The 25,804-nt window shown below is 39.7% G+C and overlaps 1 protein-coding gene across 1 annotated transcript; it reads left to right on the top strand.

Moving 5' to 3' along the window:
* Positions 1-4,084: 4,084 nt before the first annotated feature.
* nkap (NFKB activating protein) lies at positions 4,085-25,485 on the top strand. Its single transcript, XM_043705078.2, has 10 exons — positions 4,085-4,475; positions 5,221-5,631; positions 12,517-12,597; positions 12,995-13,062; positions 15,819-15,932; positions 17,695-17,737; positions 18,692-18,801; positions 19,072-19,150; positions 20,873-21,022; positions 24,099-25,485. The coding sequence occupies exons 2-10, from the start codon at positions 5,270-5,272 to the stop codon at positions 24,271-24,273; spliced, it is 1,182 nt and encodes a 393-aa protein (XP_043561013.2). The 5' UTR covers positions 4,085-4,475; positions 5,221-5,269; the 3' UTR covers positions 24,274-25,485.
* Positions 25,486-25,804: the final 319 nt, after the last annotated feature.

The following is a 25,804-nucleotide window of genomic DNA, read 5'->3' as shown; positions in this document are numbered from 1 at the left end:
CCAGAATGGACATGTCATCAGGAGATTGGGAGAGGAGTTGAAATTGTTGGCCACCAGAAGATGGGGTTGGTTGATGCGCATGACTAGAGATGTTCCCTGAAGCATTCTGCGAGTTTGTGCTCAGTCTCTCTGATGCACAGGAGACAACATTGAGAGCAACAGATGCAGTAAATGAGGTTCAAGGATATGCAAGTAAATCTCTGGCAGATTTCGAATGATCCTTTGGGGCCTTGAACAGAGTTGAGAGGGGAAGGATAGGCACAAGTTTTGCACGTCTTGATGCGGCAACAGAAGGTACCAGATGTGGACCTCCCTTGTTAGAAGATTCACGTGGTTGATTTTGGATATGGGAAGGTTTATTTTATGAGGAAAAGTTCACAACAATGGGCTTGTATTCATTGGAGTTTATAAGAATAACAGGAGACCTTATTGAAAGGGGCTTGACAAGGTAGATGTGGGAAAGTTGTTTCCTCTTCTGGAAGAAAGTAGGACCAGACAGTAGACTCTCAAAGTAAGGAGTCACTTGTTTACAAGAGAGTTGAGGAGTGATTTCTTCTAATGATCTTTTACCACAGAGAGCTGTTGTGGTTGTATTTTTTAACAAAATTCACTACTTTCTGCACACATTCCCAGATCTGTTGAGCAGTTACAACATTTTCTATTTTAATTTTGAAGTCACGTTCCTTGATTTTGGATTTTCCCACCAGAAGGCAGTGTTCTTCTGCATCTACTGCAGTGAATGCCCTTATTGTATTAAATACTTTAATCCTACATGAACATAGGAAGAGTATTAACCATCCAGGCTCCTTAAGGAGGAGAAAGTGAGAACTGAAGATGCTGGAGATCAGAGTCAAGAGTGTGGTACTGGACAGGCACAGCAGTCAAGCAGCATCCGAGGAGCAGGAGAATCGACATTTTGGGCATAAGTTTCCTGATGAAGGGCTTCTGCCCAAAATGTCGATTCTCCTGCTCCTTGGGTGCTGCCTGACCTGCTGTGCTTTTCCAACACCTCACTCTCAATTCAGTCTCCTCAAGCCTATTCTATCATTCAATGAGATAATTACTGGATCATTCTTATTTTCTCAAACTCTTGTCTCACCTAAGGCATGGTGACCCTCGGTTAAACCACAAGTCACATCTCTCTCTCATAAAAGAGCAGCCATACAGTCCAGTAGGACTATGGTGACCAAAAAAACCAAAAGACGTAGAGTAAAGGGAAAACCTTTTCGAGCAGAAATAAGGAGTCATAGAGAGAGTCATAGAGCCCTACAGCACAGAGACAGGCCTTTTGGCCCAAACTGGTCCATGGCAACCAAAATGTCCGTCCACGCTAACCCCATTTTCCTGCATTTGGCCCATGCCTTTCTATAGAGATCTCCCACCCACAGCTTCCAACCTCATAGTCCGGGAACCCCGCACTGCCCGGTTCTACCTCCTTCCCAAGATCCACAAGCCTGACCACCCTGGTCGACCCATTGTCTCAGCATGCTCCTGCCCCACTGAACTCATCTCTACCTACCTCGACACTGTCCTATCCCCCTAGTCCAGGAACTCCCCACACACGTTCGAGACACCACCCACGCCCTCCATCTCCTCCAAGACTTCCGTTTCCCCGGCCCCCAACGCCTCATCTTCACCATGGATATCCAATCCCTCTACACCTCCATCCACCATGACCAGGGCCTCCAAGCCCTCCGTTTTTTCCTCTCCAGACGTCCCCAACAGTACCCTTCCACCGACACTCTCATTCGTTTGGTCCTCACCCTTAACAATTTCTCCTTCGAATCCTCCCACTTCCTCCAGACCAAAGGGGTAGCCATTGGCACACGTATGGGCCCCAGCTATGCCTGTCTCTTTGTTGGCTACGTAGAACAGTTGATCTTCCGTAATTACACCGGCACCACTCCCCACCTCTTCCTCCGCTACATTGATGACTGCATTGGCGCCACCTCATGCTCCCGCGAGGAGGTTGAGCAATTCATCAACTTCACCAACACATTCCACCCTGACCTTAAATTTACCTGGACCATCTCTGACACATCCCTCCCCTTCCTGGACCTCTCCATCTCCATTAGTGATGATCAACTTGACACTGACATTTTTTACAAACCCACCGACTCCCACAGCTACCTGGATTACACCTCTTCCCACCCTATCTCTTGCAAAAATGCCATCCCGTATTCCCAATTCCTCCGCCTCCGCCGTATCTGCTCCCAGGAGGACCAGTTCCACCATAGAACACACCAGATGGCCTCCTTCTTTAGAGACCGCAATTTCCCTTCCCACGTGGTTAAAGATGCCCTCCAACGCATCTCGTCCACATCCCGCACCTCCGCCCTCAGACCCCACCCTCCAACCGTAACAAGGACAGAACGCCCCTGGTGCTCACCTTCCACCCTACAAACCTCTGCATAAACCAAATCATCTGCCGACATTTCCGCCACCTCCAAAAAGACCCCACCACCAGGGATATATTTCCCTCCCCACCCCTTTCCGCCTTCCCCAAAGACCGTTCCCTCTGTGACTACCTGGTCAGGTCCACGCCCCCCTACGACCCACCCTCCCATCCTGGCACTTTCCCCTGCCACCGCAGGAACTGTAAAATCTGTGCCCACACCTCCTCCCTCACCTCTATCCAAGGTCCTAAAGGAGCCTTCCACAACCATTAAAGTTTTACCTGCACATCCACCAATATCATTTATTGTATCCGTTGCTCCCGATGCGGTCTCCTCTACATTGGGGAAACTGGGCGACTCCTAGCAGAGCACTTTAGGGAACAACTCTGAGACACCCGCACCAATCAACCACTCTGCCGAGGACATGGAGGTCCTGGGCCTCCTTCACTGCCGCTCCCTCACCACCAGATGCCTGGAGGAAGAACGCCTCATCTTCCGCCTCAGAACACTTCAACCCCAGAACATCAATGTGGACTTCAACAGCTTCCTCATTTCCCCTTCCCCCACCTCATCCTAGTTTCAAACTTCCAGCTCCGCACTGTCCCCTTGACTTGTCCGACCTGCCTAGCTCCTTTTCCACCTATCCACTCCACCCTCTCCTCCCTGACCTATCACCTTCATCCCCTCCCCCACTCACCCATTGTACTCTATGCTACTTTCTCCCCACCCCCACCCTCCTCTAGCTTATCTCTCCACGCTTCAGGCTCTCTGCCTTTATTCCTGATGAAGGGCTTTTGCCCGAAACATCGATTTTGCTGCTCATCGGATGCTGCCTGAATTGCTGTGCTCTTCCAGCACCACTGATCCAGAAACTGGTTTCCAGCATCTGCAGTCATTGTTTTTACCTCTTTCTATAGAGAGTCTACTTTAGCCGGAGAGTGGTGAATCCATGGAATTCATTGCCAATGTGGCCTGTGGAGGCCAAGTTATTGAGTATATTTAAGACTGAGATAGACAGGTTCTTGAGTATCGAGGGGAACAAGACTTATGGGGAGAATGGAGTTGAGAAACTTATCAGCCATAATTACATGGCAGAGTAGACTTGATGGTCTGAATGGCCTAATTTCTGCTAGTTGGTCTTATGGTCTTAACTGCTGATGCTAGAAGTCAGAAATAAAAACATAAATTGCTGGGAAAACTCAGAAGGTCTGGCAGCATCTGTGTAGAGAAAGCAGAGTTAACGTTTCGGGTTCAGGGACCCTTCTTCAGGGCAATGGTAGCTTTGACTTTACCTCATTGAATCATTTCTTGATCTCCACTTGAACTTTTAAACTCAAGGTAATCCAAACCAGGTTTATGCAACTTGTCCCCACGCAGAGGACTTCTAACAATAGTTCCCAGGGAGATTACTGGGTGACCATTGAAAGGATGTACAGGAACAGACAAATCAAAAGTCAGGAGGAGAAGCGGTTGTAAACCTTCGGGGAGACGGTACTCCACTTTCCTCCAGTGGACAGCTCGCTCTGTTTCTGTCGGTTAGTCCACAGCACGTGGAGCACGAGTCACCGCGTCGGCCAAGGCACCGTACTGCGCGTGCGCCCGCCTGTCATGTGACCTGAGAAGCGGCTGGGCCGGAATACGGTACGTCGCGCCCTTTGACCTGTGGCGTTCCCAGCCACTTCCGGCGTGGGGTGTCAGTTGTTGTCACTTTGGTGCGAGAGGTGCATTTATTTTTGTGGTTTGTCATCACATCCCTCTCTACAATTTTATCGAATAGTTTGTCAATATAGTTGCTGTGAAAACTAGCGCCGCTTTTAGCGAGAAGGAGGAATTGTCGGAGTGACGGGGATCCGAGTGTTTGTCTTTCCAACATTTGAAGCTGTGGACGGTGAGAGTGGTTGACGGACTGGGTCTGTCTGAGGCGGATACCTATTACCTCAGGATTCCTCTTCCTTCACTACCACTCGGTTCGCAGACGGTACAGGTTTCTATTTGATACTGGCTGCTCAGTACCTTTTTTGCTGGCTCCTGAATCAAGCGTGACAGAGATAATCCAAACCGTTTGCCGCGCTTCTGGAGGTAATGTTTTCATGAGGGGAAGTGAAAAATTGTGTTTTTTTTTAAAAGAATAAACTTAAATGTGTGGCGATAACCTTAACAACAACCAGAAAGCGAATAACCCGAGAACTGGTAAAGAGCAAGAAAGTTATAAGTAGACACCATCGTGCTTAATATCAGACAGTTTTCTTAGTTGGTTTTCCATATGTTTTTCAAATGTTAATTTATTGAATGATTTAGTTAAGGAAATTTCGTTATGAGATCTGATAAGCGTTAAGTACATTACCAAATGCAGCAGACGGACTTCAGGCCAGGGGGACATTAAGTGTAGTCATTCCATAGAGTAATCTCGGTGGGGACGTGGAGGGAAGCAACATTATCATCTCAACAAAATTAGCAACTGGAGCACTTTTTTTCTACGAAATAAACTTTGGGAATTGGTCTATTTAACAGATGTCAGCAAATTACACATATCAGCAACTGTTCAAAATGTTTGCCTGCTAGATCCATGTAAATGAATTATTTACAGTTACCATAGACCTGTTAAGCCTGTATTCCTTTAAATAATTGCATATAATGATCTATTTATTTAGGACTATTAAGTGGTATGCAATAAACGTAACATATGTTAAGAATGTATTTTTTGACTTGACAACTATAGTAAATTAACATGTTTGAAGTTCATAAGCAATAAGATAATAGTTACAATCAGAAGAAAAATAAATTGCCAAATTTGGTGGTAATCGAACATTGTATTATTTTGCAGGTGATATTGAAAATAAATGAGCAACATTCTTTGAAACTGATATTAAGCAATGCCTCCAGTGCGTCGATCAAGGAGTGGCAGTCCAGATTCATCAGTTAGTCCAAAGGGAAAACGGCATAGCAGCAGCAGTGACAGCAGAACTCCAAGTCCTCCGGCAAAATATAACAGGCACCATTCGGGACATGGCAAATCTCCATCGGTTGACAAAAAGCTGAGATCCAGATCTAGGTCGAGAGAAAGGTCAAACTCTCACAAGCATCAAAATGGTGTACACCATAGTCATTCTAGGTCAACGTCAAGAGATCAAATTTCTCGTTCACACCATGGGCACTACAACAAGCTGCATATGGAATATTATGGAAAAGAGCAAGAAGACTTACTCCGGCAGAGACACAATGCTTTTATTGCCAGGTCTGGTCCTGAATTAATTTAGAATTAGAATGTTTTCTAGTTTGTTACAGTTCACTCAGGAAATCTGAGCTGCTGTGACAATATGGAGCTATAGATAAGCTCTGAAATTCCATCCCAATACATGGCTGATCGGGAATCCATCCAGTATTTACTACCTGCCATTGGCACATGTATTGGAAAGATTTGTAGTTTGATACTGAACCTGTCTTAGTGTTATGAACGCACCTTCCATTGCCATCAGGTCTTGGCGTGAGGCTGAAACTCACAACTCCTACAAATCGTACTATACCTATAGAATAGTTTAGAAATTGTCAATTTTTTTAAAAGCTCCTTTCTCAAGCAAGTTATATACTTCTATAACAATTGAAAAGCTAGTTTCTAAATCTCTCATCCTATCTTGAATACAGTAAAATATGATGACAGAAAAAATGAGTGAAGGCAATAAAAGTTTTTAATTTTTAATGTAGGTGTCTGTACCCAAATATTTGGTGGTAACCTTTTTTTAAGGTGAGAGGAGAAAGTTTTAAAAACGACATGAGAAGCAATTTTTTTCTTTTACACACAGAATCATGTGTGAAATGAACTTCCAGAGGAAGTGGTGGGTATAGTTACAACATCTAAAAGACACCTAGACATGTACATGAATAAGGAATGTTTGGAGGGATATGGGCCAAGCACAGGCAGGTTGGACTAGTTTAGTTTAGTTTGGAATTATGGTTGGCATGGATTGGTTGGACCCAAGGGTCTGTTTCCATGCTACATGACTCTTATGACTGGACAAGTTAGCAATGTAATTAATTAAACATATGGGTTTCTTAGTTTTTAAAATAGAGACTTGAATACAAAAACCAAGCTTTTGTGCAAATCTTATATAAAGTATTGGTTCAGTGCCAGCTGGAGTATTTTGTCCAATTCAGGGCAGCACACTTTAAGATAGAGGTGAGAGCTTTGGAGAGGGTACTGAAGGGATTTAGTAGAGTAGTTTCAATAATTAAGTAAGAAAGAGGCCGCATTTGCACAGTGCTTTTCATTACCACTAGATGTCACAAAACATTTCATAGTGAACAAAGTGCTTTTCACTTTGTAGTGTATCCATTATTATGTAAGAAATTCAGCAAACAATTTGTTGCATTTAGATTTTGGATTACATGCTGTGATAATACCAGATAATCTGTTGATATAGAGAGAATTATTAGCCAGGACATGGTTGCTGGGTTTTTTCGAAGTAGTGCAGTGGCATATTTTAATTACCACCCTAATAGGCAATTGGGGTCTTTAGTTTAACATTTCACCTGAAAGAAGATGGGAGCTCCAATGGCAAAGCAACCCTTTAGTGTCAGTCTTGACTTTTGTGCTAAGGTTCTGGAGTAGGACTGGAATGTGGATTCTTGTGACTCAAAGGCATGAATGCTGTCAGGTTATTCCTGACAGACTGTTTGTTTGATCCTAGATTGTGGAAAAACTGGAGAATCTGACTTTGTTCTCCATAAAGTGATGAAAGCTGAGTGCAGATTTGGCTGAGACGTTGAAAATTCACAATGAACATTAAGATAGAATAAACCAAGACAAGCTGTTACTTAGGCTTAGCTCAATAATCAGATGTACAAGAAAATTGCCAAAACAGCCAGGGCAGTATAACAAAAATTCTTTTTAACAAGTGATTATTACTTAAACTTTGCTGTCTAATAACGGGACTAACTCTTCTTTGAAATTTTATACATTTTAATTGGAAGGATAGAAAGACAACTTATTTTGCAAATTGAAAGAAACTTCACAGTGCTTTGGCACTGAAGGATTTCAATGTCCTTGTGCGTGCATCATAGAAAATTAGTATGCAGGTAAAGCAGGTAATGAGGAAGGTAAATGGGATTTGGCATTAATTGTGAAAGTAGTAGAGTATTATAGTAGGAAAGTGTTGCTGCGACTGTACAAGGCATGTTTGAGGTTGCACCTGGAGTATTTTATATAGTTTTGACCTAGTAACTTGAGGGAAGGATGTAGTTACATTGAAAGCAGTTCAGAGGACATTCACTAGGTTAATTTGAGATTTCCAGAGGTTTGTCTTATGCAGAAAGATTGAGCAGTTTACACCTATACTCTTGAGTTTAGAAGAATGAGAGAAGACGTAATTGAGGCATATCAGATATTAAAGGGGATTGACAAAGTGGACGTAAAGTTTCTCCTTGTGGGGTGACCTAGAACAAGAGGTCATAGTTTTAGGATAAGGGTTAGGAGATTTAAAACAGATGGGAAAGAATTATTTCTTTCACATCTGTGGAATTCACTACCCATATTGCAGTGGATACTGGGACACTTGGTAAATTTAAGGAGGAGATATATTTTTATTTTAGTGGTAAGTTATGGGAGAATGGGTGGAAACTGGAGTTGAGGCCGAGATAAGATCAACCATGATCATAGTGAATAGTGGAGTGGGCTAATGGGACTGAGTTGCCTACTCTGCTTCTAGTTCTTGCGTTCTAATGCTCTTATGACAAGGCTGATAGACAATCTTTTTTTGTTTCTTTTTCTAAATTCTGTCTGTGCTACTGACCTCTAAAATCTGTTTTTTTCTGGAAAAATTTATTGTCCTGTGAACTTCTACATGAAAAATACAGGCAAATTTTATAAGTTGCCCCACTGCAATGCCTACATCAATAACAGAAGTCATACATTATCTTTTTAAAAAGTAAAATTAAGACAAAGTTCATCACAGTTCAGTTAACAACTTCTGAGCTTGGGGAAGCCCAACTAAGCAATAATGGAATATCCTGAAGATGCTGCCAGGATGAGACCACTATTCCGGGATGAGATTGCCATATCGGGCCACTGGAATAATGGCCCAGAAGCCTTTGCCAAAGAAGACTGCATTGTGGGGCTGAGATTGCCACTCCTGGATGAGACTGCCTGCCAGGGTACCGGAATACCCGGATGCTTAACATGAAAATGATCTCCACGCCGGGATAAGACCGCCACACCAGGCTGAGACAATCTTTCTTCTCCTCCAGATGCCTGGGCCTAGCTGCGTACTTGGAGCCTCGGCCTCACCTGTGAGTCCAGACCGACTCCACCCCAGCCTTGGATCTGTTCCTCACTCACCAGAGGACCCTAGGCTGAGCTGGAGCTGTGTCCGCCTCATCCTGGCTTTGCTGCTGCTGTTGCCGGAGGCCACTTCCTTCAACTGTCACTTTCCAGGCTTAAAGGCAAAGATATCTTATTGGCTGCAGTAAGTTTCTGTTGCATGTCCTCACTGAAAAGAGCTTGGACCTGCTAAGCTGAGGTTGCCCAAGTCCAAATGATAGCCCACAGTGCATTTTGACACTTGTCCTTTTTTGACTTCTGGAGGTATAGACCAACTAACCACCAAGACTGCCTAGTGCCTTTGTACTTCTTGGTTATATTGTTTCTCAGATAACCTTGCTTCGAGCTCCATCCTGATACTTTGTCCTATTTCTTTGTAAGTTTATCAGCAATTTCAGGGAAATCCATTGCCCACAGGATTAAGCTTCCATGAGTTCTGACTGTATTTGCTTGTGGGATTTAAATCTCTAACCTCAAAGCAACAGTGTAGTTTTGTTGTGAACATTTTTGACTCCAAAACCCCAGATTAAACCTGTTTGCTTACTGGGAATACACACACACTCCTTTTTATCATTGGCAAGTTTTTAATTTTTAAAAGATAAAACAAAGCTATAATTAACTAGTTTTCTTTAAGAACAAGTATCATCCATTTCCTACATACTGTAAGTTAAAATATAGTCTGTGAAGCTCAAAGGCAAAAATGTGAGAACTTGTGTATTAGAATCCCTACAATGTGGAAGTAGGCCATTCGGCCCATTGAAATTCACACTGACCCTCCGAAGAGCTCCACCCCTCCACCCTATCCCATGGCTAATCCACCTAACCTGTACATCTTTGGACTGTGGGAGGAAACTGGAGTGCTCGAGTCTGGAATCGAACTCCGGCCTTGGCGCTGTGAGGCAGCAGTACCAACCACTGTGCCACCCAGTTAGTGTTCTATTAGTTTGATTCATTCATCTGAATGGTCAGTGACTGATGACTGTAAATCATAAATCTGTTCTTCAAATTGTAGCTAGTTCTGGTGACTTTTGTTGATTTTATTTCTTTGTCCTGAAGCATGCTGTTTCTCCTTTTTATGTGATCAGCATTCTGTTCTCTCTCTCAATCCTGCTGATTTATAAACACTCTTCTGTTTGGTGTTATTTTTGTAAAGGTATCTCTGAGCCTAATTGTCATCCTGTACAGTTTGTTTTTCTTTACCAATATATCAAACATAGCTAATTAAAATGAAATATCTTAAGCTGCACAAAGCAGATTATTAGAGATGAGAACGGATACATCTGTTGCAATTTATTTCAGGACAAGTACAGTTGACTGTTACACTACTTATCGCTTTCTCTGATTACCCAATTCATTGGCACAAAAGGTCTTTTTTTTTACTGAAGATCAAAAAAAGGGAAAAAAAATTAGCAAGTCATGCATGGTATCTGTGGATAGAAATGATGAGTTAGCATTTCACACAACAGTTCTAACGAAGAGATATGTGTGAAACCATACATTGTCACTTTTTGGAACTAATACCACCAGTGGGGTGAAGGTTGAAGAAGCATGGGCATGTGTGGTACTGCGTGTTGACTTCGAATTTTATTCAGACTTCTTTCATTATTTATGGGTATATTGGCAACTTGGCCATTTCTAGATACATTTGAAACATAGTTGATGGACCTAGCTAAATTCTGTAACTTTATTTTATTCATTCGTGGTATATGGGTGTCGCTGGTTAGGCTAGATGGGGTTTGTTCCAACGATCAATAATGTTTTAGCATCATCATTAGACTTTTACTTCCCAATCTTTATTTAATTCAAATTCCACCATCTGTCATGTGGAATTGAAAGTCAGGCTCTCAGAACATTACCTAGGTCTCTGGATTAATAGTCTAATGATAATAAACACTAGGCCATCACCTCCCTGTATCTCTTCTGTGCCTTCCGTTCCTTATCCTCCCTAAAGAATGAGGGCTAGAATGGATACAACAGAACTCCAATTCAGGATAATCCATTGTGTTATACAGGCTTACCATAACTGCTTTCCTTATGCTCCCCACGATCCTTTTGATAAAGCATAGAAGTGCCTTCTGCTTTCTTTTGTCTTGCCATCTTCAAGTTATAAACTATTCTTCTCATGGTTCATAGTACTGTACTTCCAAATTTGATATCTCCTGTATATTTGAAATTTTACCCAAGGTCTAGGTTATTCATATGTATCAGGAAGCAAGTATCCTAACACTGCTTCCTGGGAAACTCCACTTATAAACCTCCTCCAACCCAAAAATAAAACCACTGACTACATTTGATTTTCCCATTGCTTGGCTAATTTCATATCCATGTTGCAATGTCTGATTTATTTGCTGATAATTCTGTGGCACCTTACAAATGTCTTTTGGAAATGATGCTTCTCAGCATAATCCTTATTCTCTGTTAACTCATCCAAAAAACTGGAGCAAATTAGTGAAATAACCATTTACTCTTAACCAATCCTTGCTGGCTTTCCATAATTAACCCACATTTGCCCATGTGACTATTAATTTTGTTCTGATATATCATTTCTCAACTTTTCATAACTGGCATTCCATCATGTGACTAATGGCCAAGGGTGAGACTTTGAGCTCTCTGATAACTTCGCAGTTTGAGGAAAGCAATTTGGAGGGGGCAAGTGAAGACCCTTTTCAAAAAATGTATTCAAGTCTTCAGATCACTAGATTATTTCCAAGCAATCTGGAAACTTAATTATGGCTAAAAGAAGACAAGTTGACGTTTCATCTTGTGCTCATCAGAAGTAAGATACAGGAAACCGACTTGGGGGGAGAAAAAGGAAATTTTATACAGCATGAGAATATGGATCTAATTGTTGGGTCATCAGGGTGGCTTCAAGGGCGGTACAGTGGTTTGTACTGCTGTGTCACAGTGCCAGGGACCCCGCTTGATTCCAGCCTCAAGTGACTGGGTGGAGTTTGCACATTCTCCCCACATTGACATAGGTTTTCTCTGGGTGCTCTGGTTTCCTCCCACAGTCAAAGACTTGCAGGTTATTGGCCATACTAAATTGACCCATAGTATCCGGGGATGTACAGGCTAGGTGGGTTAACCATGGGAAATGCAGGTTTACTGGGAGGTGGGTTTGGGTGAGATGCTCTTCCCAAGTTCAGTGTGGATTCGATGGGCTGCTTCCACACTGTAGGGCTGCTATGATATTATTAGCACAGAAATTAGCTGTCTATCTTAATTCTCAGACCATGTTTAAATTCTAATTGGTCAGAGTGTTGCCATGGGAATGTAGCAGAGATTGTCGATCTCTGATTTTTTTTTTAAGAGAAAGTTGCTATGTATGTACAAATTTCTTTTGCCCACATAAAACACTTCTAGATAAATGTATGTAACATGCACAAATGCATTACTCTGCAAGCCTGTGAGACTCTTGCTACAATCTAGATTATTTTATCAATAATTTCTGTTTGCAGTATGATATCTAATGGTGGATATACTTTTTGAATGCTTGCTGGCAGTTGAGCATGAACAGCAATGCTACCTCACTGCTACATTCTTCCAGTAGATAAACTGAAGACCTTTTCACGGAAGGGTCACTGATTCAAATATTAATTCTGCTTTCTGTCGCAGATGTTGCCGAACCTGCTAATTTTCCCCAGCGATTTGTTTTTGTTTCAGATCTTCGGCATCCACAGTTCTTTGTTTTAGCTTCAACATCTGGTCTCTTTTCAGCAATGTTTATGTTTGTCCTACCAAGTCATTATTTAAAAGGAAGCATTCACTCAGTTAACAAGTAGCCCCCTGTTTTTGTGTTTCTTGCAGGCGGCTGAAGGAAAGAGAGCGAATTGGAGAACTTGGGGCACCTGAATTGTGGGGGCTGTCTCCAAAGGTCCCAGAACCAGAGTAAGTACCCTTTTTACTGTCACTGAATTAAATTGCAATTGTTTTTTTTTACAATTTGTAGGTTGACAGATTTAATTTTATCATTCTTAGGTTGTCACTGAGATAATTTATATTTAAATATTTGGGTTTATTGAAACCTGATCTGAAACCACAAAGCAGTTGTTAGTTCAAAACTAATAAAGTGGTTCAAAGACAACTGTTTGAAAAAAATATTGCCAGGATGTTCCTTTGTTATGCACCATACACAGATTATTTCAGCATTTAAATTTTTCTGAAGTAAGCTGCTTGAAAAATTTCTTCAATTTATGATCAAGTTTCCATGTATTTCAGTTTAAATCAATAGTAAACATGAGATTTCTCTTGGAAAAGAATGTGATTTTACTTTTTTGTTTGTTAGCTCTGATGAGCATACTCCAGTCGAGGGTGAGCAAGCCAAGAGCAGCAGTTCTGATTCCAGTGCAGAAGGTAATGTTTTAAGAATAACCATATTTTAAGGAAATCTATAATAGGCCCTCATCATGGTTAATAGAAATTGACAGGTAACTGCGCACTGCTATTTTACATTCAGAACACATTGAACAGTTTGCAAGCTACTTAGTTGGTAGAGTTCCTCTAATGAAAAGGAAATTTTCAAAAGGTTCAAGCCAGTACCCCAAAGTGTAGACTTGATTCTTAATGCTAGATTTCAGCTTCTTTATAATGTTATCAAGTACTTCAATTTAGTTTTGTTTTAGAAGTTGATTGTTGTTCTCTACATATCAGTCCATAATGGGGTCGTGCATTTGATGTGTGTCCATTTCAGCTTTTCAACACTTTAAACACTTTCAGCACTTTCTGACTAATTCCTGGGTAAGTTCCCCAATTCGTTACAGTTCCAGACAGGATATGCCAATTAGTTATACTCACAGACGAGGAGGGATAAATGGGTTTCACCTTCTTTATTCACTCGTCATCACAGTTGGTCACAACAAGATTAATTAAAAAACAATCCCCTCACTTGTGAATGCCTTTCTCCTAGACCAAATGATTTATATTTTTAGAGGACCTAATTTAACCTGGCTTTATTGTGTTAAAGAATTAGTTTATCAGTTACTAAACATAAATAATAATGCTATACGCATGCGCACAGATTATGAACAGGAAGTGAGTCCGAAAAAAGCTAAGATATGCAGGATCAGTCTCTGGGTTGTTTGTGAACAGTGGAGTTCCAAAGACGTTATGTTAGGTGATGCCAGTCTCATTGACATTGGTAATTGGTTGATTGAGAGTCTTGGCCTTGCACGTCAGCTGAGTTTCTTTTGTCCTGTTTCCTTTTCTACAGTGGCTTCCAGCACTCAGTGGGACATATCTTTATTTTCTACCTTCACTGCAGTATTCGAATGACTGTCCACAAGCTGTCTTTCGCATTACACTAACATATACATGCTACTAACATATTTAGTTTTTAATCCCTGTTTGGTACATTGCTGGGAGGGCAAACCATAATTGTGTTTTGACATGTGCACATCTGGAATATAAGACTTAGGAGATGTTCTTAGCAGGAAGACAGATAGTTAAGTGGCTTAGCACCTCTGGCTTTTGAAGTCTCTCTCGCTCTCTCTCTCTTTGAATTTTCCTCGGCAAGGTACAGCATTCCAGAATTCTAAACAAGCAACTTTTTCAGCTGTCAGTGAATTCTCTGTGTAGAAGTCACATTGTCTGCCCGACTTAGCTTGGAGATTTTGTTTTTTAAAAGAGAGCACATCTTATCCAACACTTCATTATATTTATGAGTAATTTGGGCTTCTGATCTGTCTTTGTGACACTGGAGCATTTTAAAATAATATCAGGTAATTATAGAGTAATAAAGTCACAGAATCATACATCATGCGAGAGGTCCTTTGGCCCATTGAAGTACAATACCTCACACTTTTCAGGGTTGAATTCCATCTGGCACTGATCTGCCTAACTGACCAACTCATTCACAGAGTTCTCTTTCCTATTTCAATTCTGATCAGTCACAATTAGTACCATTATGTTACTGTATCCTGGTAGGTTCACACAACAACTTGTATTTATACAGCACTTTTAATGAAATGAAACATCCCAAGACACTGCATTATAAAACAATGATGATGAGTCACATAAGAAGTCATTTGTTGAGATGACCAAAAGCAAGGCTCAAGAGGCAACTTAAAGGAGAAAAGCAGGATAACTGAAGGCACAGCCACAATGTTGGAACAGTTGTAATTGGGGAATGCTCAAAGGGTCATAGTTAAAGAAAGATTGTGGTGGTTGAAGAAGATTTCAGAGAAAGGAGGAACAAGGCCATATAGAGATTTTAAAATATACCTGAAATTACTTTGTTTTTGCTTGTTTATACTTGGTTAGAAGTACGTCATGAGGCAAGCCATCAAACGTTCAAACTAGTTGTATGAAGAATAGAAAACTTAATTTTTATGATAGCTATTGTACATGTGTTTTTCAGATACTATTTTAATGCTGAAACTGTCTTCATATGACTGAATAATTTAAATTATACATTTTACAATGTTAAAGTTGCCTTTTCTTTCCTTAAATAAGACCTATGGAAACAAGCGCTTGGTATCCCAGGTGTAAATTAAATGTTACGGTTTGTAATTTTAGGTATTAATCAGCAACTTTGGTTTCTGTCAGTATTTCCTAAATATCAATACAAACTGTTTCTGTCATGACTTTCTTTCTTTGACCATCACCACCCCTGTGATCCCAACCCAAAAAACAGTGACTCTTTGCTGGAACACAGTTCTCTGGCACAGGCACCCTTTAATACTTAGCCCAAATATCATTATTTGTACATGAACCTTGACTATGTATTAGCTACTTAATCTCTGGAGAATGCAGGCTAGCTAAGCATGATCTTGTTTTCCCCTCATAATCACACTCGTGCCTTTCCAGTAGGATAGTGTTCACAAGTGAGAATCTTGCTGATTTTTCTTTGCCCAAATTAATGAAACTGAGGTCCACATTGAAACAACAAACAACAGACTAGATTTCAAATCTCTGACCTTCCTAGTCTGTTTGGCTCAGTTATTCACTGAATTAAAGTCATTGTTACAACAGGACTACCAACACCCAACTGTGGACAATCAATGATTTTTTTTTTGGTGGGATTTGGTATTGTTCAACAAAGTAACACTATGATTTTGCACAAGTAACTAACAAAGGAGTAATCTACGTGATTTCAAATGGTTTATATACAGAGGGGAAAAAGAGAAAAAAGAAAAAGAAGAAGAATAAAAAGAAGAAATCAAAGAAAAGAAAGCATAAGCATTCAGAAGAAAGTGAATCAGACTCTAACAGTGAAAATGAAAGTGGTAAGATGTTGCAACAACAGCTATATTGAAATAGTATCCGTGACATAAAATATTCCAGAGTCCTTCATAGGAGAACTACAAAATAAACTGTAACCCAAGCCAAATACGGAGATGTTTTGAAGATATTAGGAGGAAAGTATAAAGGAGACGTCAGAGGTAGGTTCTTTACGCAGAGTTATGAATGCATGGAATGCGTTGCCAGCTGTGGTGGTGGAAGCAGAGTCATTGGGGACATTTAAGCGACTGCTGGACATGCACATGGATAGCAATGAGTTGAGGGGATGTGTAGGTTAAGTTACTATATTTGACATTAGGATTAAATCTCGGCACAACATCATGGGCCAAAGGTCCAATGGGACGGCCCCAGGTAGTGTTGTTTGAAAGAGACACCTAGAGATTCAGGTGGATAGTTCTTTGAAACGTGCATCACAGATAGACAGGGTGGATAAAAAGGCATTTAGCAAACTTGCCTTCGTTGCTCAGACCATCAATTATAGAACTTGGGACATCATATTGAGGTTGTATAGGACATTAGTGACAGTTCTGGTCATCCAGCTATAGGAAAAATATTATTAAATTGAAGAGGGTTCAGAAAACACTAAGCAGGATGTTGCTGGAACTGGAGGATTTCAGTTATTTGGATAAGCTGGGGCTTTTTTCACTGGAGCATAGGAAATTGAGGGGTGACCTTATAGAGGTTTATAAAATTCTGAGGAGCATAGATAAGGTGAATAGCAAAGGTAATTTCCTCAAAGTGGGGGAGTCCAGATGACGTATTTTTAAGGTGAGAGTAGAAAGATTTAAAAAGGATGTGAAGGCAATTTTTTCAAACAGAGGATAGTTCGCATGTGGAATGAACTGTCAGAGGAAGTGGTAGGTGCAGGTACAGTTAGAACATTTAAAAAACATTTGGAGATAGGTATGTGAATAGGAAAGGTTTAGATGAATATGAGCCAAACGTAGGCAAGTCAGGCTAGTTTAGCTTGGGAAACTCGTTCAGCATGGACAAGTTGGACCGAAAGTCTGTTTCCATGCTTTTTAACTCTATAAGTATACCCAAGGGACCCAAATTGAGGAGAGCAGAGTTCTAGAAGGGTTGCACGTGAGAGGAGATTACAGCTACAGAGGTTAGAGTAATGCAACTACTGGGGGGAAAAAAGTGTTCTGTGTTATTAGATATCTAAGAAATTTAGGAAAAATAGTTTCTCTATGAAAGCATTTTACAAAAATGATCACTTCATTTGTAAATTATTACATGTAGAAGCATTTCACGACAGCCTAGGATCGTGATCAATTTCAATCTATTATAAACTTTCTACTACAATGATGCATATAAAGATTTATTTGAGTACATAACAGACATTTTATCAGCGGGGTAAGATGTTCAAGAATGCAATAGCAAATGAGATTGTTAATAAAATGCTGCAAAAACTGGGCATCACAAAGCCAATTTTACTGGGTTAGATTTGTATCTCCACTTTTGTGTACCTTTGACCAAAATTGTGTGGTCCTTTTTTTATTATTGGAGGCTGGGCGATAAGCAGCTCAATAATTTCTTCACCGACCTAAGCAACATGTTACTTAACTTTAAACTTTTAGTCTTATTTTTATCAGACAAGATTATCTTTCTTTATTCTAATGCAATAGATTATATCACTTATGAATTAAGACCTATGGTCTGCATTTTGTTTTGCTAAATATTTGAATAATTATCCTGATTTTGAACCAATTATTTATTACGCATTTCTGATTTCTTTTTCAGATCAAGACAAAAAGAGAAAGAAGAAAAAGAAATCCCACAAAAAGTAAACATCTAGTTTGTCATAGTCAGTCATTATCTGCTTAAGCAAATAAAAGTTAATCTGTTTCACATTTAATTTATTAATAATCAATACACACTGCATCTTTCTTCTGTTTTTCAGTGTGCAGTGTACTAACAAGGTTCAGTTTTAATAAAATTTGTTGAAATGCGAAGATCTGCAAAGGAATTTACTTTCTAAGATAGAATTCCTAGCAACTTGTAGATTAGAAGAAAAATTTATAAATCTTTCAAGTTCTCGTCACAGAATTTTAGGGAGCTCAATAAATTAGAATTTCTTTTGACTGAAGCCAAACTTTCTAATCCAGTAATTTCAAGTAAATTCTTGTAAATAAAATTCTAAATAGATTCTATAGGAAGGATGTTGTTAAACTTGAGAGGGTGCAGAAAAGATTTACAAGGATGTTGCCAGGGCAGGAGGGTTTGAGCTATATGGAGAGGCTGAATAGGCTGAGGCTATTTTCCATGGAAAGTCTGAGTTGAGGGGTCACCTTTATAGATGTTCGTAAAATCATGAGAGGTCTGGACAGAGTCGTCTTCCTACGATGGGGGAGTCCAAAACTAGAGACCATAGGTTTAAGGTAGGCGAGAAAAGATTTAAAAAGGAGCTGAGGAGGAGTAACGTTTTCACGCATATGGAATGAACTGCCAGAGGAACTATCGGAGGTGGATACAGTTACAGGATTTAAAAGGCCAATGGATGGGTATCTGAATGGAAAGGGTTGTGAGGGATATGGACCAAATGCTGACAAATGGGACAAGGTCAGATTAGGATGTCTGGTCGGTGCAGATGAGTCGGACCAAAGGGTCTATTTTTGTACTCCATTAAGTGTCCTACCCCATTCCCCAACCCTAATTCCCCCTTTTTAACTTGAAGAATGATGATGAGGGAGAGACGACAAAATAGATTTTGTTTTTAATTCTGTACCTAACTTAACAGGAAGAAGCAAAAGAAATTGAAAAAGAACAAAAAGAAGATATCCGAATCTAGCAGTGGAGAGTCTGAAGAAGAGAATGCAAATAATGAAGCTATCTGGGTAGAAAAAACATGTAAGGTTTTAGTTAGTCTAGACATGTCCAATTAAAGTCTTTCAAAAACCCTACGTTTCATTAATGATCATTCTCATTTTGTCTTAAATGATATTCTTTGGTGCAGTTCATATTTATTTAAATAAAATGCTGAACTTTATAAAATCAACTATCTTTCCTAACCTTGATTTGCAGAAGTTAAATGTACAGTTTAATTTACTAGCTTCTACTTGTCTTAAAAGAGCATGCAGTCATCACAAAAATGATTATAAATATATTTTCACTGTGAAGGTGCACATAATAAAGATGTTCTGGTCGGACCCGAAGCTCCCATGCAACAATCTGCACAAGATGATGACAAACCTTTGAAGTAAGCAACCTTTCCTTCTTTTGAATAAAATTGAACCATTAAATGATTGGCTTTTCATGTGAATCAGGAACAGGAGTACGCCTTTCAGCCCATCAGGACTGTTCTGCTATTCCATAAAGTTGATCTGATTGCAATCTCAAATCCACATCCACGCTTATTCCTAATAACATCTCAACCCCTTGTTTAACAAGAATCTCTTACCTCTGCATTAAAAGTATTCAAGCATTCTGTTTCCACTATATTTTCAAGGAGAGAGTTCCAAATGCTTATAACCTTCTGAAAGAAAAGTTTGCTATATCTGTTTAAATGGAAGCCCCCAGATTTTTTTAAGCAGTGAACCCTAGTTCTAGATTCTTTCAAACGATGAACCATCCTCTTCAAATCTGCCCTGTCAAGACCCCTCAGAATTTTGTTTCAACCAAGTGACTACTTACTCTTCTCAATTTCAGCCTGTCCAACCTTTCTTTGCAAGGCAACACATCTGTCATGGGTAATAGTCCAACAAACCTTCTCTGAACTACCTCCAATGCATTTACATTCTTTCTTGGCAGAAAAAGACCAATACTGTGTATCGGACTCTACATAAATATGTCATCTTCATCCTCTTCTTATAGAAACAACAAACCTCATGAATTAGTTTTATTCAGCTTACCTAATTAAAATGGTCTACTGCAATTGCTATATATGTAACCATCAGGAGAGATCAGATGGCCCCACGCGCAGCAAAGATCTAATTTGCTTTGGTAGCAGTTCAGAGGAGGTTTACAAGATTAATACTTGGAATGAGTGGGCTGACATGTTGAGGATAGGTTGGGCAGGCTGGGATTGTTTCTGTTGGAGCTCAGGAAGGTGAGTGATGACTTAACTGAAGTGAATAAAATCCTGAATATTCTTGACTGGCAGATGTGGAAAGGACATTTTCTCTTTTGAATGAGTCCAGAAGTAGGGACCACTCTCTTTAAGATCAAAGTTGCCTTTTTAGGCTAGAGATAAAGAGAATTTCTTTTCTCTGAGGGTTGTATGATTTTGGATGCTACTGATCTACGCTGCTGAAGCCAGTGGAAGTGGGATCATTGAATATTTTCAAGGCAAAGATAGATTGATTCCCTTGCATAACAATAGTTGGCAAAATGGAATTCAAAACAAACAGATCAGTCCATGAATTTATTGAATTATTAAGCAGGTCGAAGGGGCTGAATCGCCTACTTCAGCCCCTAATTCATATGTTCTTATGTATTAAGACCTTCCAATTCTCATAGCTTCATAGCATAATGAATGCTTCAGCAGCATACCAAGTAACATTTAGTCATCTATCAGAAATCAACCTTCAAGTCATAAATCTGGTTGATTCAGTTGCTAGTTAATCAATTGGGATTCATTTCCATTGAGTAATGCACAAGTCCTCTAATTTCATATTGCATATTTCATAGTGTTTGATAGACTTTTATTACACATGGGAATTGAGGATTGTGGAGCCAAATTGCATAAATGGAATTAAGATCCTGAACAGCCGTTGAATGCAAGAATTGATATAGGGTGCTGAATTCCCTACTCCTGTCCCTTTTCCTCTTTAATTAGTTGATGGCTTAGCTATTCATATCTGTATGAAATCTTCCCACAACCTTGTTTTTAGTGTATGAAAAGCTAAGGTATTTCCAGGTGAAAGTGGTTTTGTGCCATATTGCTATGTTGCTAATAAACGTAATTGACTTTCTCTTCTAGTTACGGTCATGCTCTGCTTCCTGGTGAAGGTGCTGCCATGGCTGAGTACGTGAAAGCTGGGAAGCGTATTCCAAGAAGAGGTGAAATTGGTCTGACGAGTGAGCAGATTGCTGCCTTTGAACATTCTGGTTACGTAATGAGTGGCAGCAGGTAAGAAAACGATCCCCCAGAGCAGTTGACGATGGTGTTTAAATTTATGAAACAATGGGGAAAGAAAGGTGTCTGATGCACAGTTACCAGTCAAGCTTTTTATTTTCAGTATGTTCCCCTGGTAAAACAAGAATAAAACTGCCCCCTTCAATGTATACCTGGGAGAAACCGCTACTCGGCATGTTTTGGTGCCAAACTATCACAATTGGAGACATTATGTGCATGAAAGTAGACAAGTTTTAAGACCTTGTAAATGAACTGCAGTATAACTAAGCAAAAGTGAGGACTGCAGATGCTGGAAATCAGAGTCTAGATTAGAGTGGTGCTGGAAAAGCACCGCAGGTCAGGCAGCATCCCAAATCAATGTTTTCGGAGGGCTTTTGCCTGAAATATCGATTTTCCTACTCCTCGAATGCTGCCTGACCTGCTGTGTTTTTCCAGCACCACTCTAATCTAGATTCTGCACTCTAACTAAGATGAGAACCAGTAATTTAGTTGGTTATCATAGTAAGTAGTAAGGCAAAACCAGTCAGAAAGTTCACATGTTGCATCTTCAATCCATAACTGATTTCAGAATCATTGGTCAAAGGAGAGGATCTTTAGTTGACTTTGATATAGATGCTTTGACTTGGAAGTTAATAGAGTTTTGCTTCAGTCAGAATTGTTTATTTGCAGACATTAGGTAAAATTAGGATTGGGTTTAATTAAGATTTCCCCTGAGATCTCATTTTTGGAGCCTGCCATTGTTTCAGCTTACACATGATCAACACTCTTTTAGAGGAGGTAGCAAAGGATAGCTATGCCCATGAAAGCGCAAGACTGTATACAGGAGAGAGGAAAATTGGAGAAAGGGGGTTCTGGAAAGATTCTCACAAGAAGCTGAAGTAACAATTCAGATACAGTTAATAATCTGAATAGTTTTTCACTGAATTCACTTAAATTGGCAAAACAATAGCCAGATCAGGGTTGATTTTTCTTTCCCACTGATGATTCTAGTAACTGGGGCAGGCTTCGGTTTAAACTAAGTCATAAGTATAAGTGCTATCCATTTAAGGCATCAAGACTACAGATTTGTGTAATACCAACTCAGAGGAATCTGTGTGTCCTTGTCTATGAAACAGGACTTCAACATGCAGGCACATAAAGCAATCAGGGAAACTCAAGATATGTTGCTCTTTATTACAAAGAGGTTAGAGGATAAGAGTGAGGAAATGTTACTGCGATTGTAGAGCCTTGGTGAGACCACGTCTGCTTTGACTATCCTTGCTTAACGAAGACTGTACTTATTTTACGAGTGTAGCAAAGGTTCACTGGATTGACACCTGGAATGAAGGGCTTATTCCACGAGGAGGGGTTGAATAGACTAAACATTAAAGTTGCCATAGTCCTACCAGACTATGGAGCTGCTTTCTCATTAGAGAAAGATGACTGGTGGTGTTTTAACTAGAGGGTCATCATGCTTCAGGTGAGGTGAAAGGTTGAGAAGAAGAGTCCTTCATGGTAATCTCCAGCCAGTGTGGGAATTGATCCCACATGGTTGGCATCAAACACCAGCCATCCAGCCAACTGAGCTAAGCAACCCCTTGAATAGACTAAGCCTATGTATGTAGAAATCTTAAAGCCGTGTTAGAGAGGATGTTTTCTATGGCTGGGGAGTCTAAGGTCAAGCATCACAATCTCAGAATAAGCACTAGGCCATTTAGGAATCAGATGAGAAGTTTCTTCACTTGAAGTTAATTCTTTTTAATTCTCTATTCCTATAATCTATGGCTGCTAATTCATTGACGGCGTTAAAGTCGGAAATGACAGATTTTCGGATATTTAGGGAATTGAGAGACACTGTGTTAGTGCAGGAGGGTGTAGATGTGGTAGAAGACCAGCTATGATCTTCAATGAATGGTGGAGTAGGCTTGAAGGACCAAATGGCTCCCTTTCTTATTTTAAAATGCTCTGTTTTGTAAATATATTTGCTCTTGTTGATAACAAAGGAGAAGGCTATGATTAGAGAAATACTACTATGTTGTGCACTGTTAACACCTTGACATTTTCTTTCTTATTCTTTCATGGGATATTGTCATCACTGGCAAGGGCAGCATTTGTGGCCCATCATAATTGCTGTTGAGAAGATATGTGAGCCATTTTCTTGGACAGGTGCAGTCCATTCAGTGCAGGTACACCTACAATGCTATTAGCGAGTTCCACAATCATGATCCCGTGAGAGTGAAAGAACAGTTATGTTGTTCTGTGTCCTGATAGGTGTGTGGCTTGAAAGAAAGTCTCCAGTTGGAGGTATTCCCGTGGTTTGTTATCCTTGTCTTTCTGGATGGTAAAGGTAGAGGTGGTGTTTGGTATTCTCATAGAAGCATTGAGTTATTAAAGTGCATCTTGTAGATGGTACATGTTGCTGCCACTGTGCATCAGTGGTGGAGGGAGTGAAGATTATGTAGACTCCTGGATGATATTCATCATCTTGTGTTGTTGGAGCTGTATTCTTGCAGGCAAGATGGTAAGTATTCCATCACATGAATGATTCATGCTAAGTTGGTGGACAGGCTTTAGCGAGTCAAGGTGAGTTTCTCATGGTAGAACTCCCAGTCACTGACCTGCTGTGTTGTAACTACAGTATTTAGGTAGTTGATCTAGTTCTGTTTCTGATCAATCAAGGTGATGATAAATAGGTATTCAGTGATAGTAATGCCATAAAATATCAAACGGAACTTTAGACAATTTTGCCTGTGACTCTGTGCTGCTCCTTCTGTTCAGAAACAGATTTTGGGGGTGTTTTAAAATAGATATTTTGCAATGAACATGGTCCATTGCATTTGGCATAAAATTATTGATTCACTTAAAAATTTGTGTAATATACACTGTTTAGAATATTGAATGAAAGGCTGAAGGATAAAACTTATCAGCTAGAATGTAGACATTTTTAACATAGAAAATAATTACACCTCAAAACTTAGAGGTATCTTTCTAAATTGCCACATTGTTCTTAAAGTCCACAGAGATATGATCCTGATGTTAAGTTAACATAATTAACTTCTGACTTGAGTTTAACTTTTTTTTTTGTGTGCAGACATCGCCGTATGGAGGCTGTGCGTCTACGTAAAGAGAACCAGATTTACAGTGCAGATGAGAAAAGGGCTTTGGCTTCGTTTAACAAGGAGGAGCGATTAAAGAGGGAAAACAAGATCCTGTCTGGCTTCAGAGAAATGGTTCACAGAAAAACTAAAGGAAAGGAAGAAAAATAGAGACCTTTTTTTAAAAAAAAGCAGCTTATCGTACGGTCTCTAAAACCAGAAATTCATTAAATGCACAGCAGGTCAATTGAAGAAGAGGTGATTGTTTCAAATACATGATTGAAATATTAATATATTTTCTTTTAGAAGCTAAATGACTTGCTATGTGTTTCTACCCAGTTTTCAATTTTCACCATTTTATAATTTTTCTTTTTAAAAAGTGTATAATTGAGCCATGGATGTTAAATTCATTATCTTTGTTACTTTAGTTGGTTCAAATTTAATGTTAGCATTGTATACTTAACAGATTTCTAAATTTTTATAAAATAACGTCAGTTCATTGAAAACTTGCTGTAAAATGATAAAATTATTAATACCTTGTTTGACAGATTACCTTTCATTTGTATTACATTCAAATCAATTAGTCCAAGGAAGGATGGAAATCTTCATGATACTCTGATTCCAACAGTGAATAGATCAGACATCTCAAACAGCATTGTTAACAAATCCCATCCTGACTGATGGTAATGTAAACTTTGATCTTCGATCTCACCGTTGTTTATACAACCATTGAAGTTAAACTTGGGAGTAGCTGAAAGATGTCACAAAAACAGATAATCTGAAGATTTGAGGATTCACATTGCTATGTTGTGGCCTAAAAGGTTAAACTTGCAGTGTAAAGTGGTTATTGATATTTGGAAAATACAAGACAATTCTTCAGTGTTCCCTTCTATCTGGTTAATTACTCAGATCTTTACCAACATTTACATGTGGCTTCCCAAACTTCAGGCTTTTAGCCCAAGCTTTCACCGTAATTAATCCATTGAAAGTGACAGCAATTTGACAGTTTGCACACATGCAGAGTAGAGTATACAATCCTCCAGAGGGTGTTTTGTCAAATTGCTCCCTAGAGTACAATCCATAAAAAATCATTGATAAAAACCCAGTATTTACAGTGTTTCTTACTGTAAAAGCCCTAAATATGTTTGTTGAATAAAGTGTCACTGGGTTTTGAACAGCGCACCAACTTCATAGTTAATGTTGAACTCCCCAATTGGCCTTGGAAAAACTATTTTAGTGGCAAATTGCTCCACTATTATAACAGTTCATACTTTTAAAACATCTTGATACTTGTTTAACTTCTAATTAATCCAAAGATAAAATGACCATTTATATTGTTCTGACAATTTAGAAGTGAAAAATAAAGTGTGTTTAATTTCCTGATTTCCTCTGTGTGAGTACTTAAATGCGATTAGCTACTTGTGTTAATGGGTAGTATGTGCTGTATGTCTGTAGATTCCCCCTGCATTGGCCTGAACTGAGACCAGATTTAAGGTGCGAGGAAACATCTGCATTGCAGAGATCACTAGATTTTTGTGGGCAGCTTTCTTTCAGGTCAACAGCAAGTGCCGCTGCTTCTCCATTTACAGAAAATCCATCCCAACAATCCCCATGTGGAGTGTAATGGAGCTGCTGAGTTGGAGAGAATTACCTTCTATCGTCTATATAAACTAACTTAACTCCCAGTAAATGTTCAATTGGA

This window comes from Chiloscyllium plagiosum, unplaced genomic scaffold, assembly GCF_037043375.1.
Source record: "Chiloscyllium plagiosum isolate Xiang-an unplaced genomic scaffold, Cpla_swu_hap1 HiC_scaffold_11, whole genome shotgun sequence".
NCBI classification, from domain to species: Eukaryota; Metazoa; Chordata; class Chondrichthyes; order Orectolobiformes; family Hemiscylliidae; genus Chiloscyllium; species Chiloscyllium plagiosum.
The sequence above is the reverse complement of the archived record's forward strand: the minus strand, read 5'-3'. Positions and strand labels throughout refer to the sequence as shown.

Coding starts and splice junctions, on each gene's coding strand:
- nkap (XM_043705078.2), top strand. CDS start 5,270: ATGCCTCCAGTGCGTCGATCAAGGAGTGGCAGTCCAGATTCATCAGTT. Junction 15,933..17,694: donor TAACAGTGAAAATGAAAGTG/GTAAGATGTTGC, acceptor TTTCTTTTTCAG/ATCAAGACAAAAAGAGAAAG. Junction 18,802..19,071: donor TATCTGGGTAGAAAAAACAT/GTAAGGTTTTAG, acceptor TTCACTGTGAAG/GTGCACATAATAAAGATGTT.